Genomic DNA, 19,456 nt, shown 5'->3' with positions numbered 1-19,456 from the left:
CAGCAGGGTCTGAGGCCATGGGCTTCCTGCAGGGAGCTTAAGCAGGGCAATGTGAACACCATCATTCAGACTGTCAGCCGGAGGCTTCAGGACTCACTGGGCCGAACCGTGGACCTGGGGCTGACAGGGAAGCTCGGAGCTGTGCACCCCAGTGTTGGGGTGAGTGAGTGAGCCCAGCAGCTGCACCTGTCCCACTCTCACCCCCACTGCATCTGGGTGCACTCCTGTCCATTATCTCCTTCCCAGAGGGGATGTGACCAGGGGTGTTGGGGAGGACCAGCCAGTCCGAGGGGCACCTCGTGGCCTCCATCTCTACCCTCACATGGTGGAGGATGGCCCCACCTGGTCACAGGGCCTAGGCCTCGAGTCCCCGGCCATGTCCGTCTGGATGGGATGGGAGGGGTACCATGGGGTGAGGTGCTAAGCCGAGTCCTTCTGTCTGGTGTTCCAGGACAGTGCCAACAAGCTTGAGGAGAACGTATATTCCTTTGGCCGCACCGTGGAGACTTTGCTGCTCCGATTTGGCAAGGTGCCCAGGCTCCCGCCAGATGTGGGGACAGCGGGCCCTCCAGCTGGGGGTCAGGGAGATGGGGAATTTTGCCAAGAGACCACTTTAGGGACCAGGCCCTGTGCAGGGGGGACGGGGGCTGGCTGAAGCTGCCAGTCCCAGGGTCCACTTGTAGCTGGGGGGAGCCTTCCAGGTGACCAGAGGCTCCTTGGAGTTGAAGTGGCAGCCCCCTGGCCCACATCTGGGGGCCTGATCCGTGAGGCTCTTGCTGCTGAGGGTGCTGCGAGCACGTAAGCACTGGCCCCTGGCCCAGCCAGGTTTCTGGGACCTGGTCTTACCTTGACCCCTGCCCACATCTAGACAGACAAGGGAGAACAGAGGCAACTGGTGCGCCAGCCTTCCACAGCCATTGTAAGACTCAGGGATGGGCTGTGTGTGCCAGTGGGTCCTCCAGCCCCGGCCTCTGTCCCCAGACTATCGTGGAGGAGCAGCTGGTGCTGAAGCGGGTAGCCAACATCCTCATCAACCTGTACGGCATGACGGCCGTGCTGTCACGGGCCAGCCGCTCCATCCGGCTGGGACTCCGGAACCACGACCATGAGGTGAACCTGCCCAGCCCCCTGCCAGCTTTGTTCTGCCCCACTTTAATGAGGCCTGGTGGTTGGGGTGGCTGAGTGATAGGGTCCCAAACCCGGCACCCTCCACCCTGCTGGAGAGGCCAGATGCAGTCACTGAGCACCTACTGTGTACCAGGTCTTTGTGTATTGCCCCACAGTAGCCCATGACCATGAGGGTTCTGATGTCCCTCTCACATTGGAGGAAACAGAGATGTTGAGTAACTTGCTTTTGGGGACAGAGCCAGTTTGGGTCCAGGCTGGAAGTAGAATTTGAGATTGAGTCCTGGGCAGGCCTCTTGACCCCAACCAAGCCCCCGGATTGGCTGACAGACTGAGCTCCTGGAAACAGCATCAGCGAGGGAGCCCAATGACCCCAGGGTTCTCAGGAACATCCTGTCTGACCTTGGTTTTCGCAGGTTCTGTTGGCCAACATCTTCTGCCTGGAAGCTTATTACCAGAATCTCTTCACTCTGTCTCAGCTGGACAAATGTAAGTAATTGTCTTGGGGGAGGGAGGAAAGGGCCTGATTCCAGGTCACTGTGAACGGTGAGCTGTTTGGGGACCCCCACCTACTGCCTGGAAGCTGAGGCGGCCTGTTCCCTGCACTCCAGCTAGCATGAACCTGGCCAGAGGGCCCCGGCTTCGGCCTAGACCATGTGGAGGGGAAGAAATGGCTCCTCTACAGGGCCATGGGTCTTTTATTGAGCAAGTGCCATCTCCCCCACAAGATCTGGGGTTCCTAGGGCGTAACAGGATGAGCCTTTTGTCCTTGGTTTCTCCCTGCAGCCCAGAGTCACTTCCTCGGGGGGTGGGCAGCAGGCTCACCTCAGAGTGCCGTGGCGGGTGGGCTGACTTTGTTGGGGAAAAGAATGTGTATTATCACAGTGCAGAAGCATCACATACTCCCCTTTTCCCCTTCCAGATTCCCCAGAAAATCTAGATGAACAGATTAAGAAAGTGTCCCAGCAGATCCTAGAGAAGCGAGCCTATGTCTGTACCCACCCTCTGGACAGGGTGTCCTGAAGCAGAGGGACAGTTCCCTGCTGCCCCCAGCCACGGCCGGTGCCAGAGAACGCTCAGAACTCAGGGTGTTCCCACGCTGAACTCTTTCTTCCCCCTCCGCCCCAGAAGGGCTTTCTCCTGGCCTGAGGGAGCCTCTTCCAGGCTTCAGCCTGCCGGTGCTGCTGGACGGGACGCCAGGCCCTGAACAGAGATGGAGAGAGTGCAGTCGTGAGACCTTGGGTTTGGGGCTAATCTGCTAGTTCAGGAGATATCACAGTGGAAATGGGCTTGAGGTGGCAGGGATACTACTTCCCCTAGGAGCAAAATACACTTAACCATGTACCAGGAACCCGCCAAGAATATAAAGTGGCAATTTGTGTTTACCCTTCTAGCCCTTACCATCCCATTTTTCCTCAGAACGGATGACAGCGCCCTGACCCCCAGGGGCCACCCTCTGGTGCTGGTGTCCAGGCCCCTTCATCCTCTCCCTCCAAGAAGCGCCCTGCAGGCAGAGGGGCCAGAACGGGGCCCCAGGGTTAGGAGTCCTCCTCTCTGCTTTCTTTACATGGCCTGGCCTCTGCTCTTGAGGTGTCACTGGCCAGCCTTAGGGTTCCTCCGGGCTCTCTGCTGTGTCCTGACATACACTGGGTCCCCACCATGCTTGGGCAGCAGGCATCAAGCTCTTGTCCACCTCTGGGTGGTTTGGGGCTGAAAGTGCCCATTACAGCTGTTGCCCCAGAGCAGGAGGCAGCAGCCAGGCTCTCTTTTTCCTCCAAAAGTCTATGTTTGGCTGCTGACGTCAGAGGAGCCTGAGCATTCTGCTGGGGTCTTGGTAACTGCCCTGCGTAGGTGAACGTTTACAATACTGTTAACTGTGAGAGTAACTTTCCAAAGGAACACGAAGTACATGGTTGGCACGGAAGCACTGGGAGAGTACTTAGCCTCTCGTACAGGTGGGGTGGCCGCAGGGGCTTCCCTGGAGGTGAGCCCCCTGCCAGCAGCAGAGGCCGCCAGTGCAAGTGTCCCTTTCTGCGTCTCTCTTGAAGGTGGTGTGGGGAGGGGAGAGACAAAACCTTGGTCTGTCTCATCTTGCTTTCCGGGAAAGGTTTCTCCGCCCACAGGGTTGCCAGGTAAACTCCTGTCTTTCTGCCTGAACTAAGGTCTAGCTCTGTTAACAAACAAAGGGATCAAGGGGAGAAAACGTGACTTGGACTGATTGGTGTGGCCACCCCACGCTTCCAGGCTCCCTCCCTGCCCAGCAGAGGGAGACGGCAGTGTCTTGAAGCAGTGCGGGAGTTGGAAGGTCAGAAATCCCTTGGATCTGTCTCCCAGCTGCCCCATTTTATAGGCCCAGAGCAGTGAAGGGACCCACCCAAAGTCACATAGCAAGTTCGATTGTTAATACCAATCCATTCTTAGTCCTGCTGTCCAAGCATAGGAAGTTGGGACATCTATGCCAAAACAGGTGCCGCTGAAGATACAGAAGTACTGCCTGCACACAGCACTGCCCCCCAGGCTCCGCTTTGCTCAGGCCTCATGTTACCTGTGAGAGGCATCAGTGCTGGAGAAGGCGGCAGGTCCAGGACAGGCGCTGGCTTCGTGTAGAGGTTAAAGTCCTGGCGGCGCCGGTCCCAGCTCCACCACTCCTGGTCCAGCACAGGTGCCAGCGCATTAGCAAACAGTGCATTTTCCCTCCATTCCTAAATCGGAGACAGTAAGTTAGGGGGAGGTCCCTGTACACACCCCACCCGGACCCTGCTCCTCCCAAGGGACCTCGTTCACTTCTCTGACGGAGCCAGTGGATGGCAGCCTGAGGTGACGGTCATTGTCTGTGCTGTGAAGACCTGTCACTTGGAATCCACTGGCTGTTAGCCAGGCCTGCCGGGATTTCTTCCTGGCTTTCTTCTCCTCTTCTGAGTCCTGAGGCTCCACCATGGCTGAGAGGTAATCCCGAGAGTAGGTGAATCGCTTCCTCGGCTCCTGGAAGAGGCGAACGTATGGCTAGTAGCAGACCTGGGCAGGGCTGACCTCCCCTCTGGTTTCCAAGTAGGTGCCAGAAACAGGGCCGGGCAGTTCTGACCACACCAACAGTGCGTTTAGATTCACTGAGCTGTGCGGCCCTGCGAGGGCCGCTTTCCTGTCCCCTTTGACAGAGGAGCCCTTCTCTAAAGCTGCTGTGTGCTGGAAGCCAACGCTTTGCCTCCCGGGCGGCAGCTGTTCCTAAGCTGCTGTAGCAACATGCCCCTGAGGTGGGGAACCTGTGACTTTAGGCCGAGGCTCTCTGCTCTAGTGGAGGAGTCACATCTGGCGTGGGAACGGGTGCACCGGATCCTTGTCTGCTCCCCCGGCTGGCTGCCATTCTTCTGCACGCTGGAGCAACCCGCTGACCACCGGGGCAAGATGGTCGGGGGGAAGAGCCCACGGGGCTGGCCAGCAGCTGCTGCCCCAGCTGGAACGTGCACACCGGCAGTTCCTGCTCTCTACACACTCACCTTGGCCATCTCTCGATGCAGCTCCTTGGCAAGCTCTGTGGAATTCAGGGTCTGAATGCTGTAGTTATAGGCAGCATCGCTGGCAGGCGCTGAAATTCTGATCACCTTCACCATGGACTTTGGAGACTTCTTGCTGACCTGGTAGGCTCCCGTGATATTTTTCTGAAGAAAGAGACACCAGCCATTACCCACACAAGGGCCCCTCAGCCCCAGCTGTCAGCTCGTACGCAGGGGTGTGATCCCTGGACCATGGCTGGGGTACAGGGTCTGGGCTCCTGAACACGAGCCGCCAGGCCATCACAGCCCTGCCAAAGGGCCCCCAGCCCAAGCCCTCGCTGTCCGCGGTGGGACGCAGAGGACTAGACACGAGATCTGCCTGAGGTCTCTAACTGGATGGCATCCAGCCACAGCTAGAACTTGTGGCTCAGGTGGGCAGAAGTGGGAGAGACTTGAAGCGTTGGTGCCTGCAGCGGAAGTTACAGTGTAGAGAGCAGCAAGGACCACCATCCCTGACCACGCTCGCCTTTCAGGGCTGAGTGTGTGGGGGAATGTCACCCCCTTCTCTGCAGAGCCCCAGGATGGTCTGTGGGCTTCCTGGAGGAAAGAGAAAAGGTAGCAGGGAAAGTGCCTGGGACCCAGAAAAGGAAGAGAAAGCTCACTGTGAGTTGGTTAGGTACTGTGCAGTGTAGCCGCCCCTTTGTGGGCCTGTTCACCTGCAGCAAAATAACTATCTTCTGTTTTTTTAAAAAAAGCTTTTTTTAGCTCAAGGTGGTGGTGACCTTCACTCACATAGTCACCGTGTCTTTAGGCCATGCCCAAGTGTCTCGACTTTGGGGTCTTTGAGGAATTTCTGCAAGAAAGTAGAAAGTAATCAAGGGAAGGACTAAGGAAATCTAATTCACACACATGGGAGGGAGTCTGTTCAGGCAGCAGGAGCCCCTGTGGCAGCAGGCACGGAGGGCAAAGGGAGGCCACGGGAAGGCTCACTGGACGGGGAACAAGACCCGGGCCTGCGAGCGCCTTCCCTGTGGCTGCTGGCGAGGCCATCTGAGGCAGGCTCCTGCGTGGCCTATAAACAGCTTCAGAATGTGTAGTAGTTTCTCCAGTTTTCCTGGTTGTCCTCAGGGGGAAGGCTTGTCTGAGAGCCTTCCATCAATAAAAGTAAAAAGTCCTGCTCCTTCCAAACCCTAGAGCCGGCGTGTCACCAGCTGGGGAGACAGTTCCTCCTCCCGGGCTGCCACTTCCTTGAAGCTGAGGCTCTGAGTGAAAGCCTGGCCTGGAGGAGTGAAAACGGTGGCCATGAGTTCAGGATGCCTGGGATTCTCTGCTCTGGGGCCAGTCTGGACTCACAACCAAAGTAACCATATGCCTGAAAAGTACAATGCAAAAGATAGGCCACAGACCAAACAAGTGGAGCACAAATAATTATTGGAAGGGATGGGGTAAGAATTTAAGATAAATGTAATAATCACTCCTAAAAGACATGTGAAGATATTAGCAATATGAAGAAGACAGACCAAAGAAATGTTGGATATAAAAATACTTGAAATAAAGGACATGAATGATTGAAACACACTGCAGAAGTGACAGAGCTGTAGAGTGCACGGGTGAGCTGAAATTCATCTGGAGATTTGCTCCCAGAAGCATGAAATGATAAAACTGGAAACTCTGAGTTTAGAGGAAGGCAAAAGAAACATGCAAATAGATAGAAGTCCCAAAAGGAAGAGTAAAGTGAAAATAGGAAGATTTGGAGAAATAATGATTGTCAGAATAGATAAGGAAAATTCCATGCCTGGAAACACTATTTGTGAGATTTAAAATGATAAATTCTGAAAATTTCCAGAGAAAGAGAGCAGGCTACTTGTAAAGAAAAAAAAGACATCTGATTGAACAGATACCCTAATGAATGGCAGTACTGTGACCAAGTAGATAAAGTACTTGAACCTAAAATTTTATATCCAGGCAAAATGTCCATTTAAGTATGAGGGCATAGTCTCAGGTTCACAGGCTTTCAAGGAGGAAAATCCAGGAGTATCTTGACAAAGTTGGCAAGTGATGGTGTCCAGTATCTCAGTAAAGTTTTCTTATCTAAAAAGGACCAGGAAAAATTTAGTATCATAGTAACCTAGAACCAAGATCTTAGCAACTTACATGTACAAGGGATGGTGGGATGTGGGTAGGAGATGGGATAAAAGGGTTGTAAGTGTGCAGTTTGTTTTACATAGGAAGTTATAAGTTTAAGAATTCAACTTAAAGATAACCACCTTAGAAACAAAGATAGAATGTGTAACTTCTACATCAGCAGGAGAAAACCTGATCTATCCAAAGAAAGCAGGAAAGGAGGGGTTAAAAAAAAAGCCTACTCTAACAGTAATCACAGTAAATGGGTTAAGCTTGCCAGTTAATCTCAGATCTTCTTAAGCTACCAATATGCTGTCTAGAAAAGCTACTTTAGATGAAAAGATACAGGTTTGAAATTGAAGGAAGAACATAAACTAGGCAGAAAGGGACCAGAAAGCCAGAACAAAAAAGCCGGAGAGGCATTCTCAATAGCTACATAATTCAAGATCAAAATTAGCAAATGACGCAAAAAGGGGACTGTATGGGGAAAAAGAAGAAAAGAGCAGGAAAATACACTGTCATGAACATTTGCATACCTAACAGTATAGTTCTCAAAATATATTAAAAGCTGGCAGGAACATGGAGAAAAATACACATCTGTTTGAAATTACTGGAAAGCAATCAAAGCAGCCAGGATTGGGGAGGCCAAGAATCTGAGGAGAAGGGTCCCTTGGCATATGGTTACTTTGGTTGTGAGTCCAGATCGGCTCCAGAGCAGAGGACACTGAGTCCACTTCTTTTTTACAGTTTTCTCAGGGCATTTGCTGATTCCTAAATTGCACATGTATGAGATGAATGAGGCAGATAACCCAAGCAGAAAAAGCATAGGTTCAGAGGTTAAACACATATTTTAGCAAGTCTCACTGTGCTAGGGGAACAAACATCAGATTTCAGAGTATGCCAGAGAGAGAAGGCCCTGTTAACACCCTAGAGCTTCCATTCAGAATTCAGAAAATCCACGCTTTAGAAATAAGGGCAAACCAGGAATCAACCCATTAAGGGAATTTGTCATTTGTCTGCCAGAAGAAAATAGATACCAAGAGCTTCCATGGTTTTTCCTGCAGAATCCTCACCATTTAATAAAAACTAATGCTCTAAAGCAATCTTACAGGCTCAATCCCTATCAAAATTCAAGGCTATTTTTCAAATAAATAAGGACAAACAATGCTAAAATTTGTATGGAACCACAAAAGGCCCTGAGTAACCAAAGCAATCTTGAGAAGGAAGAACAAAGCTGGAGGCATCGCACTTCCTGATTTCAAACTATGTGACAAAGGAGCATGTCATTGGCCTAAAACCAGGCACTTAGATCAACGGGACCGAATAGCCCAGGAATGCACCCATGTGTGGTCAATTTATGACAAAGAAGCCAAGAATATACAATGGGGAAAAGACAGTCTTTTCAATAAATGGTACTGGGAAAACTGAACAGCCACATGCAAAAGCAACTGGACCACTGTCATACCATATTCAAAAGTTAACTCAAAATGGACTAAAGACTTAGGTTTTAAGTGCCTTGACATTGTCCTAGTGAAAATTTTTTGGATTTGACACCAGCAAAGGCAACAAAAGCCAAGAACAAACAAGTAAAACATCAAATGGAAAAGCTTTTGCACAGCAAAAGAAACCATTAACAAAATGAAAAGGCAAACTACCAAATAGGAAAAATATTTGTAAATCACATGTCTGATAAGGGGTTAATATCCAAAATACATAAAGAACCCATACAACTTAATAGTCAAAAACACCCAAATAATATGATGAGAATATAAGCAGAGGATCTGAATAGGATGTTTTTCCTGAAAAGACATACTAAGAGCAAGAAATAGGTTAAAAGATGTCCAACATCACTAATTACCAGGAAAATGCAAATCAAAACCACAGTGAGATATTACCTCACACCCAAATAGCTACTATCAAAAAGATAAGAAATAACAAGTGTTGGTGAGGATGTGGAGAAAAAGGAACCCTTGTGCACTTTTGGTGGGAATGTAAACTTGTACAACCACCATGAAAATAGTTTCCTCAACAAACTAAAAGAAATACCACATGATCCAGCAGTTCTGTTCCTGGGTAGTTATCCAAAGCAAACAAAAATTCAGAAGATACATGCACTGCCCCCATGATCATTATAGCATTATTTACAATAGCCAAGACATGGAGGCAACCGAATTCATCCATTGTCCATCAGTGGATGAATGAATAAATACACACACACACACTCTAGAATGTTAGTCATAAAAAAAATCAAATCTTACCATTTGTGACAACATGGATGGAACTAGAGGACATTACGCTAAGTAAAATAAGAGAAAAACAAATACCATATGATTTCTCTTATTTGTGGAGTCTAAAAAAAGAAAAGTAAAAACACCAAGCTCATAGATACAGAGAACAGTACTGGTGGTTGCCAGTGGCAGGGAGCACGGGGCAGGCGGAATGGGTGGAGGGACTCTCAAGGTACAAACCTTCAGTTATAAATCAGTCACAGGGGTGTCATGTGCAGCACAGTGACTGCAGTCAGAAATACCGTGTTGTATATTTGAAAGTTACGAAAATATTTTAAAGTTCTTGTCACAGGAAAAAAGGGTTTAACGATGTGTGGTGATGGATGTTAACTAGACTTACTGTGATGATCATTTTGCATATATACAAATAAGAAATCATTATGTTATACACCTGAAACTAATGTCAGTTATAGCTAAAAAAAAAAAAAAAAAAAAAAAAAAAATTGTTTTGAAACACATTCCAGGAAGCAGGACCAAATAATGAAAACCAAAAGGGAAGGCAGCCAGCAGAGACAGATCCAAGGGAGTCCGGGTAGTAAAGCTGTCAAACAAGAATGTTAATCATGATCCATATAAAGAAGAAAGTAAATGAAAAGGTGGAGAATTTAACAAGACACCTGGAGTCTATAGAAAAATCAAATGGGACTCTTACAACTGAAAAAATGATTAAAATGATAATTCACTGGATGTGTTTTGTAGCAGATTGGACAAACAAAATAGATGGGTTGAAAACAGATTGATGCACACACCCACAAAAAGGTAGAAAGTAAAAAGCATGAGATATATGTAAGTAATAGAAGATGTAGCTCATGGTGAAAATACCTAATGTCATTAGAATAAGGGGAGAAGAGGGAGAGAGAATATGAAGTAATGTCTGGAGAGACAAACTGGCCTAGAATATTTAAAATGATATCAAGCCACAGATTTAACTAGCTGTATAAACCCATAGCAAGATAAATAAAGGAAAAACACAGCTATGCACATCCTAGTAAAACAGCTGAAAACCAAAGTAAAGGAGAAAAAATTCAAAGGCAACCAGAGGAGCACACATTATCTTCAAAAGATCAAGAGTAAGACAGCTGACTTCAGCAGTGGAACAGTGAGAGCCAGACACAGTGGAACGGTGTCCGAGTGTCACAACGGCTGCCAAGCTAGCCTCAGGCCAGGAGGGGTATCCAAAGAAGTCTGACCAGAGAAAAATGATAAATTGGAACTCGGTAAGTGCTTCTCACCAAAATACAATACTAAAACAGTGAAAACAAGCCACAGACTAGAAAAGATATGTTATACATGTAATTAGCAATTCATCTGGATATTTTTTAAAACCTATAAGCCAGTAAGAAAAATAAACTCAAGTTTCTTTTAAATGAAGGAAAAGCATGCATGGGAACAAGCATGTCACAAAAGGAGACAACCAGATGGCACGTGACAAACTGCTAAGTATTTATTCATCAGGGAAAGGCACCTTAAAACCAGGTTACACCAGCACGCCTCACCAGAGGGGCTAAGATTATAGAGGAACAAATCCAAGGGTAGATAAAGTCACAGAGCAAATGGTTCTCACATATTTGCTAGTAGCATAAAATGGTACAACGACTTTGGAGCTGTGGCATGTACACAAGGGAAAACTGCTCAGCAGTATATATATGAATAAAATAATACAAATTTCTAAAAATAAATATGCACAACAAAGGAAGCCAGTGCAAGAACACATTGTATGGTTCCATTATGTGAAGTTCAACAACAACTAGTACTTACATGGTGACAGAATCCAGGACAGTATTAATCCAGACAGGTTAATGGGAGGAGCACAGTACCTCTGGGCTGATGGAACTGTTCTGCAGCCTGACCTGAGTTGGCACTGGAGATGGTGTACGTATCTTAAATATTACCAAAGAGAGACCTACCATATTTTTTAAAGGATCAAATCAACAGGATGACACAGTCCTTTCTATATATCTGCACAGCCTTGACATACATTAAAGACACCATTAAGAGTAAAAGCACAAGCCAGACACCAGAAAATACTTGCCACATAAACAAATGCCATTGGGTTAGCATTGAGAAAATTAAAACAACACCTGAAGTCAAGGGAAAAAATTCCTAAAAATTACAGATTATATACCCTATCATACCAGTTATGTAACATGCTAATTTTAACAAAATGTTAATGAATATGTCCTTAAGCAGTGAAACAACAGAGAAAAGCAAGTCAAAGATAAAATCTGGGATAGTGGGTGCTTCTGGGTAGGGGGTGAGTGGTGGGAAAGGGCACACAGCAAACTAAATTATTGATAATGTGAACTTTTAATGAAGGTATAAATATTTTTTTATTTTTAACAATACATGCCTTTATATGTGTGTTTAATAAAAGTACTAACACAACAAAGCTATTCATGAAAACAACAGGAAATTAGGATTTCTGGAAAATAAACACATGACTGGTATGATTTAGAATTACAGATTGCTAACTAACGTAGTGATCATAGGGGAAAATCACATTAGTGAAGTGGAAGGTGGACCAGAACTCAGTGCAGAAGACCAACAGGTACATACACAGGGGAAAAAGTCACAGAGGAAGACTCTTTTAAGTTCCAGTGAAAGATAAAAGCCCCCACCTGGACACCTAAATAAGAACTAAGGATTAAAAGAAAGTTCTAAAAGCCGGAGGGAATCATAGTTTAGCTAAGAAAGAAAGAAGAACCAGATGGGCATCAGTATTTGTAACTGATTCTAGAAAGCAGTGGATTTGGGGGCAGGGATTTTAATCTACGATCCTAAACATCATTGCTGTTCAAGAGCAAAGACAGAATGATGACCGTGGACCTACCTACAAGCACTCCGAAGGTTCACTGTCCACAAAAACGTTCTAAAAGAAAAGCAGTTAAACAAAGGATAAAGTATGAGCCCAAGAAATAGCAGTCATAGAAATAAGTAAAATTTGTAGTTGAGAGGAGGAAGACAGGACTTCTAATACAGTAGGATAAGGAGCCTCAATCCTTTTCTCAAAAACCAGTGATAAAACAGGACAAATCACCACAAGCAGCTGTTGGGCACTGTCCAAAGGCACACAGCTGAGAAGTACTCACCCATAAAAGCGTGCTGAACCTCGGGTAAGAACAGGAGTCGGTGTCGTTCCCGCCACCCGGTGCAGAGCGGCAGTCTTAGGGTAGAGCAAGTCAGACATCCGCGCACCACTCACTGGGGCACAGGCCCCTGTGACGGGGAATGGAGCTGGAGCTGGAAGGGCGGAATGCGTGGCTGTGTCACGTAGTGACAGCAATCTCTGCAGCAAGCAAACAAGGCCAGCAGGTTTGTGAGGCAGGTCACCGTCCCACATGGGACATCAGGCCAGCAGATGATCAGCATTAACAGGGAGACACAGAAAGCGAGATAGCCATATTAGACCTTAATAAACTCTTGATACACCCCTTGCTGATGGAGGGGCTTCCTGCGCACGCAGGGCAGATGTGAGAGATCAGGGGCAGGTAAAGCTGAGCAGACCGCGTGCACTCCCCTGCCCACACAGGTCCACTGGTACAGGTTGCAGGCCCTGCTGGCTCAAGATGTTTGAGCACAACCTCTGACCAATTACTGGCTGATTAATAAGTGGTGCAGACACAGGAATATCAAAAGTAAAAACAATTTTAAAAACCAGACATGATCAGCATCTACACCACGGAGGATACAGGTTCCACAGGTTTATTGCAAATGGCACAATGTAATGGTATTTTCAGAGTGCTGAAAGAAAAGGAAATTCTTGAATACCAAGAATTGTATATCCAGCAAAAACTATCAAAAGTGCAGGTGAAATAAAGATATTCTCTGATAGTGACCTGCCTTATCAGATACACTAACGGATATTCTTGGCTGAGAAGAAATGACACCAGATAGTAACTAGAATCTACATAAATACCACTGGAAAAGATAAATATGAGGGTGAATATAAAAGATCATATAACTATTCCTTTAAAGGATATGATTGTGTAAGATGATAAAACTGTATTGGGGTTTATGGCATATATAGATACACTATGACAATAGCACAAAGGAGGGGGAAGAAATGGAATTACATTGTGGGACATTTAAATTCTACATTTTACTCAAAGTTCATGATAATTGGAAGCAGGTTGTGGTAAGTTAGGATACATAATTAGAGGAAACCTGAAGAACCTATGAACTTTAAAAATAAAGGAATTAAAATGGTACACTAAAAACAGCATTCAACTCAAAAGGAGGCACTCCAGAAGCAACAGGTAAGAAAAAGCTCCAGCTGATCAGTATCGTTTTTTTAAGGAAGAACATTATGTTTACTAGGTTCCTCCCTTCACCAAGTCCCCCCACATACCCCTTCACAGTCACTGTCCATCTGTGTAGTAAGATGCTGTAAAATCACTACTTGTCTTCTCTGTGTTGCACAGCCCTCCCCGTGCCCCCCATGCACTATACATGCTAATCGTAATGCCCCCTTTCTTTTTTCCCACCCTTATCCCTCCCTTCCCTCCCATCCTCCCCAGTCCCTTTCCCTTTGGTAACTATTGGTCCATTCTTGGGTTCTGTGATTCTGCTGCTGTTTTGTTCCTTCAGTTTTCCTTCGTTCTTATACTCCACATATGAGTGAAATCATTTGGTACTTGTCTTTCTCCACCTGGCTTATTTCACTGAGCATAATACCCTCTAGCTCCATCCATGTTGTCGCGAATGGTAGGATCTGTTTTTTTCTTATGGCTGCATAATATTCCATTGTGTATATGTACCACATCTTCTTTATCCATTCATCTTCAGTATAGATTTTTTAAAAGACAGGATCCAGCTGTCTGCTGTTCACAGAAGATACTTTAGATGCAAAGGCATCTAGAACAGTTTGAAAAAGGATGGGGAAAAAATACAGTATGCAACCCAGAAGACAGCTGGTGTGAGTACATTAATAGGAGACAAAATGGCCTTTAAGACGAGATGTTACTAGAAACAAAAAGGGATCCTTCATGTAATTTAAAGGGTCAGTTTGTCAGAAAGATACAACAGAGCCCCAAAATACAGTAAACAAAAATCTACAGAACTTGAGAGACTTACACAGCCACTAATAGAGATAATATCTCAACCTCAATAATAGAACAGCTCAGAGGAAAACGAGCAATGACACAGAAGACGTGGACAATATTAACCAATCAGACCTACCGTTTATGTAATGCCACTCAGTGTCAGAGACATATATACCTTTCAAGCCTCAGGATGGAGCACATGCTAGGCCATAAAACCAATCGCAATAAATTTCATAGGATAGAATTATACAAAGTATGTTCTCCAGTCACACAAAATTAACAGGCATTTGAAAAATCTCCAAGTATATAGATATTAACACACTTCTAAAAACCATAGTGTAAATCATAAAATATTTTGTGGTGAATGAAAATATACCAAGTTTATGAATGCATCTACAGTGGTGCTTGGGGGAAATTAATAGCTGAAAATTTGGAAAAAGATCTCAAACCAGAAGTCAAGCGTTACCCCTTAAAAAGCTAGAAGTACAAACTGAACCCAAAGCAGAAGGAAGATTATAATAGAAGTGAAGTAGAAAATATAGAAAAACAAAATAAGTTAACTCCAAAACCAGTTTGTTGGAAAGACCAACATTGACAAACCTTTAGCTAAAATTACCAAGAAAAAATACAAATTAGTAAAGTCAGAAATGAAAGAGCAGATCTACTGACTTGATAGACATTAAAAGGATATGAGAATACTGTGAATAATTATATCCCAAGAAATTAGATAAGTGGACAAAACCTAGAAAGACACAAATTACCAAACCTGTCTTAAGAAATAGGTATCTGAATAGACTTGTATCAAATAAATAAAATTAGTCACTTAAAATCCACCCAGCCAGAAAAGCTCAGGCTTTAAGTTTTTCACTGCATTATACTAAACATTGAGAGAATGAATTCCAACATTTCACAAATTCCCAAAAAACTGAAGAAGAGGGAACCCTGTACAGTAACCCCAGTACCAAAGTCAGAGCTACTGCAATAAACACAGAATGTCAGCAAACCAAACAGCTGCATACAGACCAATGGTTACAGCCCCCAACCAAGCAGGATGTACCCCAGGAAGGCAAGGTGGTTTCAACATCCAAACAGCAAGTTATATAATACACCATATTAATGAAAGACAACCATACCTCAGTATGTGCAGAAAAAGGCATTTGACAAAATCTAACATTCATTCATGATAGAAACTCTCAATTAAGATTATACCGAAACTTTCTCAATCTGACACAGTACATCCCAAACCAGCAGCTCATACACAACTTGTTGGCAGCGGATGGAAATGCTTCCCCTCGAGGTTAGAAACCAGGCAGGCATGTCTGATCTTAACACTCCTACTTGACACTGTCCTTTATTCTAGAGGATCTGGGCAACACGAAGGGGAGGGGAGTGTGGGTCATGGACTGAACGTGTGCCCGCCCCATTCATACGGTGAGCCCCCAGAGTAAGAAAGTGATTAGGGTTAAATGAGGCCATCAGAAGGGGGGCCCTGATCCGACAGGATTAGTGTCCTTATGAGGAGCGGTGCCAGGAGGCCCTCGCCTCTCCCTGTACCTGCACACAGAGAGCTGAGTGTGCAGGGACGCAGCCGCCGCCACCCACGAGCTGAGAGAAGAGGCCTCAGAGTGAGACCTACTCTACCAGCACCTTTGATCTTGCACTTCCCAGTCTCCAGAGCTGAGATTAAGTAATTCCTGATGTTGAAGTCACCCAATTTGCACTATTTTATACAGCATACTGAGCAGACTAGTACAGGAAGGAAAGGGAGAAAGCAAGCGTATCTGGATTGGGAAGGAAGTAAAATGATCTTTACTCATAGATGGCATCCAATTTCAAATGGTTTCAGGATGCAAAATGAATATATAAAAATCAATTTTATTTCTATACAAAAATTAAGTATTTCAGTTCATAATAGCATTAATTTCACAAAGTGTAAGACTTGTACACAACTACAGAAATTATTGAGGAAAATTAAAGGCCTAAATAAAAGATTCCATGTTTATGAATTAGCAGCTTCAAAATTGTCAAGATGGTGATTCTCCCTCAAATTGCACTATTGAGTCAATGGAGTACGAAAATCCCCACAGGAGTTTTAAAATAGAAACCGGCAAGCTGGTCCTAAAATTTATATGGGAACCAAATAGTCTAAAACAGATCCAAAATAGTCTTTTAACAATTAGGAAAAAGAGCCTGGGGGACTTACACAATCCAATCTCAAAACTGTAACCCTGGAGTTACCAAGACAGTGTGGGGCTGGTTGCAGGGTAAGCACAGAGCCTTGAGATGTACACTTGCATTTATGGCCAACTGAATTCTGACAACAGTACTGAGGCAAATCAACAGGAATAGCCAGTCTTTTTGAAAGTGGTGCTAGAATGACTGGATGTCCACATGCAAAAAGATAAAACTTAGACCCCCACCTTACATCATGCACAAAAAAAGTTGGTCGACCATAAATCTAGAAGGCAGCGGATAAAATCTTTCTGACCTTGGGTTAGGCAGAGTTCTTAGCGATGTGAGCAAAAGCATGACTGATAATTGATAAACTGGAATTCAGCAAAATTAGTGACTTACCCTTCAAGAGTTTTCCTTAACACCATTCAGGAAGTAAAGATAAGCCACAGATAGAAAATTGTGCAAATCATATCTCAGCAGTTGTGTTCAGAATATATAGAGACAGTAAGACAACCTGATTTTAAATGAGTAAAGTACATGAACAGACACTCCACTGAAGATATATAAATTGTTAATAAGGACATTAGAAGATATCTAACATAACAGTCACAATAAAATGCAAGTTAAACCACAGTGAGGTACCACCATGTGAACACTAGAATGGCTGTAAGAAAAGACTGACAATGACAAGTGTTTGTGAGGATATGGAGAAACTGGAACCCTTGCACACTGCTTTTGGTGTATAATAATGGTACAACTACATTATAAAACTGCTTAGCAATTTCTTAAAATATCAATGACAAATTTTCTATATGACCCAGCAGTTCCACTTCTGGCTTCCTACCCAAGAGAAATGAAAACACATCACCTTACGGCTTCTCAGTCTCCTGTTGTCTCCTCTCACGTTTATGCAGGCTGTTACACACACACACACACACACACATGACAGTTCTTCCTCCAAGATGAACCCTGGGGCTGAGGTGGAAGTCACACACCTAAGAGCACACCTTTTCACCTTCTGGGGAGGACAGGGTGTGCCAGGGATGCGAGGGAGAGCGGCTGGTATGGCTCAGCCTCGCGCCCAGGAACTTCTTGCCCATCCCTCCCAGGATCCCACGGCAAGAGAGCACACAATCCCACTCGGGAACTGGCCATCTGCCCCACCTCCCAGCTGGTGACTGGGCAGCTCAGGCCCAGGACCCCTCGCCTCGGTGGGGGGCGGGCGCACCTGGATCAGGTCGTCCCTCTGGCCCCCATTCCTCAGCACCACGGTGTTCCTCCAGCGCAGGTACTTCTCCTCGTGGGCCTGGATCTCGGTGGTGAGGGTGGAGTGCTGCCTCCAGCAGTTCTCAAGATTGCAGGCAGGAGGGGACGTGGCCAACAGTTCCCCGTCTGTGAGGTCTTCTTGCAAAAAGGGCAGTCCGAACTCCTGGCCCAAGGCCTTGACCATGGCGGACGTGGGCAGCAGGTCCCTGGCGATGACCTCCCTGAGCCTGGTGCTGTGGTGGCAGATGGAGTAGATCCTGGAACGCAGAAGGGCCGCCGGCTCAGCCTCACCTACTCTGCCTACAGGTCAAACCATCCCGGTTTTACAAGAGGAAATGAGAAGAGGTTGATTAGCTGGCCCCAGGTCGCAGCTCATACACGCGGAGCTTGGATTCCAGCCGACTAGACCCACACAGCCCCGGAGGCAAAAGGCTTCTCACACACTGGCTGGGTAATTTTCTGTGGCCTTATTCCCTGCATCTGCCCTACCCACAGCCCCTACGGAGCAGTGCCAACAAGCTGGTGGTCCCAGCTGTCAATCCCAAGCTCCCGCCCCAGACGGAGCCTCCTATCTCAGCAAAGCTCAAGGAGGGAGCGGTCATCACCCCCCAGTACGCCCGGGGCCTAGGGGCCACAGGCACTCCTTCACGCCAATGCTCTGCACGTCCATCTCAGGAGCTGCTGCTGCTCACGGCTACCTCCGAGCTCTGGCACGAGGCAAACGCCCGGGGACGGGCTCCATCTCCCACTAGCTGAGTTCCCTGGCCTTTCTGAGCTTCTGTTCCCTTACCTCTCAGACAGAACACAGCCGTAATGGGTGCAGCTACCCAGAGGAGGCAGGGAGCACGTAATAAACAGCAGTTTTGTTCCTTTGCCTGACAAATCTCCCAGCTACTTCCTGTCACCTGCCAGGCAGGACAGGGTCCAGCCTCCACCCGCGGACGCTCCGGGGGCCCAAATACTCCAGCACCTGCCCACCAGCGGCCCGCTGCGGCCCCCGCCTGACTTGCAGCTCCAGCCACCACTGTTTCAGGGGTTACCGGACCCGCCGCCGCTCAGCCCTTCCAGCAGAGCGGCAGTGGAGAGCGGGACGGAAGGAGGGCCTTCTCAGCCCTGCTAAGTCCTCTTCCTCTGCAGCTCGGTGCTCCCTCCCTCTCCCCCGCCTCCTCCCTCTCCTTTATTAATGATTCAACGATGTATGGGGCCAGCCCTCAGCCAGACCTGTCGCCGACTCTAAAAGTACAGAGACGTCTGCACTCCTGTCCAGGACCGGCAGCCAGGGGGTTGGTCACCTGATGCATGTCTGCTCAGGATCCTAAAGGTCAGCCTTTCCTGACTCCTGAAGGAACCAGCCACTATCCTTCGCTGCCCGCTGCACCTGGTACACCCTGCCCACTGCACCTGGCACCACCACCCCGCCCGACTATTGTCAGTCTCAACCTCTAAACAGGGCACGCCTCCCAGCCCTCTTCAGGCAGGTGCGGCCACTGGTCTGCATGAATGGAGGGACTCAAGGCCAGAACCAGGCTCAGCCCCCGCGAGGAGCGCACAGCTTCCCAGGGTGGGCGCGCCACCACCACCGGGAAGCCTGCCAGGTCAGCAGCAGCAGGGCAGTAGGAACAGCACGGGCAAAGGCATGCAAGTCAGGAAAGATCCAGATGGTTGGAGACTGGCTTTCTGAGAAACAGGGAAGGTGGACAGAGTAGGGAAGAAGCATCAGGAAAGCAAATACTTGGGTTATAATGTGAAAACAGGCACAGGGGGCCTCACTGCCTCGGGGCGGCGGGGAGCACCCACTGCACTCCTGCTCAGGCGCAGACCCCGCAAGGAGAGAGAACTTGCAGCTCATACTCTTCCGGTAACTTTACCACCCCGCAGGGAAGGTTTTCTCCTTCCCCAGTAGCCGAGAAGCATGAGACACTGTTACAACCCGGCCCGTGAGCCT

General features: G+C 47.1%; 2 protein-coding genes across 3 annotated transcripts in view; one reads left to right on the top strand and one right to left on the bottom strand.

Annotated features, from left to right (window-relative positions):
* Positions 1-2,510, top strand: part of ACAD9 (acyl-CoA dehydrogenase family member 9) — a 40,048-nt gene extending 37,538 nt beyond the window's left edge. Inside the window, exons 14-18 of one of the 2 annotated variants that reach the window (XM_036911516.2) lie at positions 33-159; positions 452-529; positions 982-1,110; positions 1,542-1,614; positions 2,048-2,510. In XM_036911516.2, coding sequence (XP_036767411.1) covers positions 33-159; positions 452-529; positions 982-1,110; positions 1,542-1,614; positions 2,048-2,148 — 508 coding nt within the window. In that variant the 3' untranslated portion in view covers positions 2,149-2,510. Of the gene's footprint in view, positions 1-32; positions 160-451; positions 530-981; positions 1,111-1,364; positions 1,615-2,047 lie in introns of those variants that run through there. The other variant, XM_036911518.2, reaches the window with a different exon arrangement.
* Positions 2,511-3,970: 1,460 nt separating this feature from the next.
* CFAP92 (cilia and flagella associated protein 92 (putative)) overlaps positions 3,971-19,456 on the bottom strand; it is a 92,784-nt gene continuing 77,298 nt past the window's right edge. Inside the window, exons 11-12 of the mRNA XM_036911521.2 lie at positions 4,620-4,781; positions 3,971-4,107 (exon numbers count right to left, since the gene is read on the bottom strand). Coding sequence (XP_036767416.2) covers positions 4,727-4,781 — 55 coding nt within the window. The 3' untranslated portion in view covers positions 3,971-4,107; positions 4,620-4,726. The remainder of the gene's footprint in view (positions 4,108-4,619; positions 4,782-19,456) is intronic.

This window comes from Manis pentadactyla, chromosome 1, assembly GCF_030020395.1.
Source record: "Manis pentadactyla isolate mManPen7 chromosome 1, mManPen7.hap1, whole genome shotgun sequence".
In the NCBI taxonomy this organism is placed as follows: domain Eukaryota; kingdom Metazoa; phylum Chordata; class Mammalia; order Pholidota; family Manidae; genus Manis; species Manis pentadactyla.
This window is presented reverse-complemented; position numbering and strand designations above follow the sequence as displayed.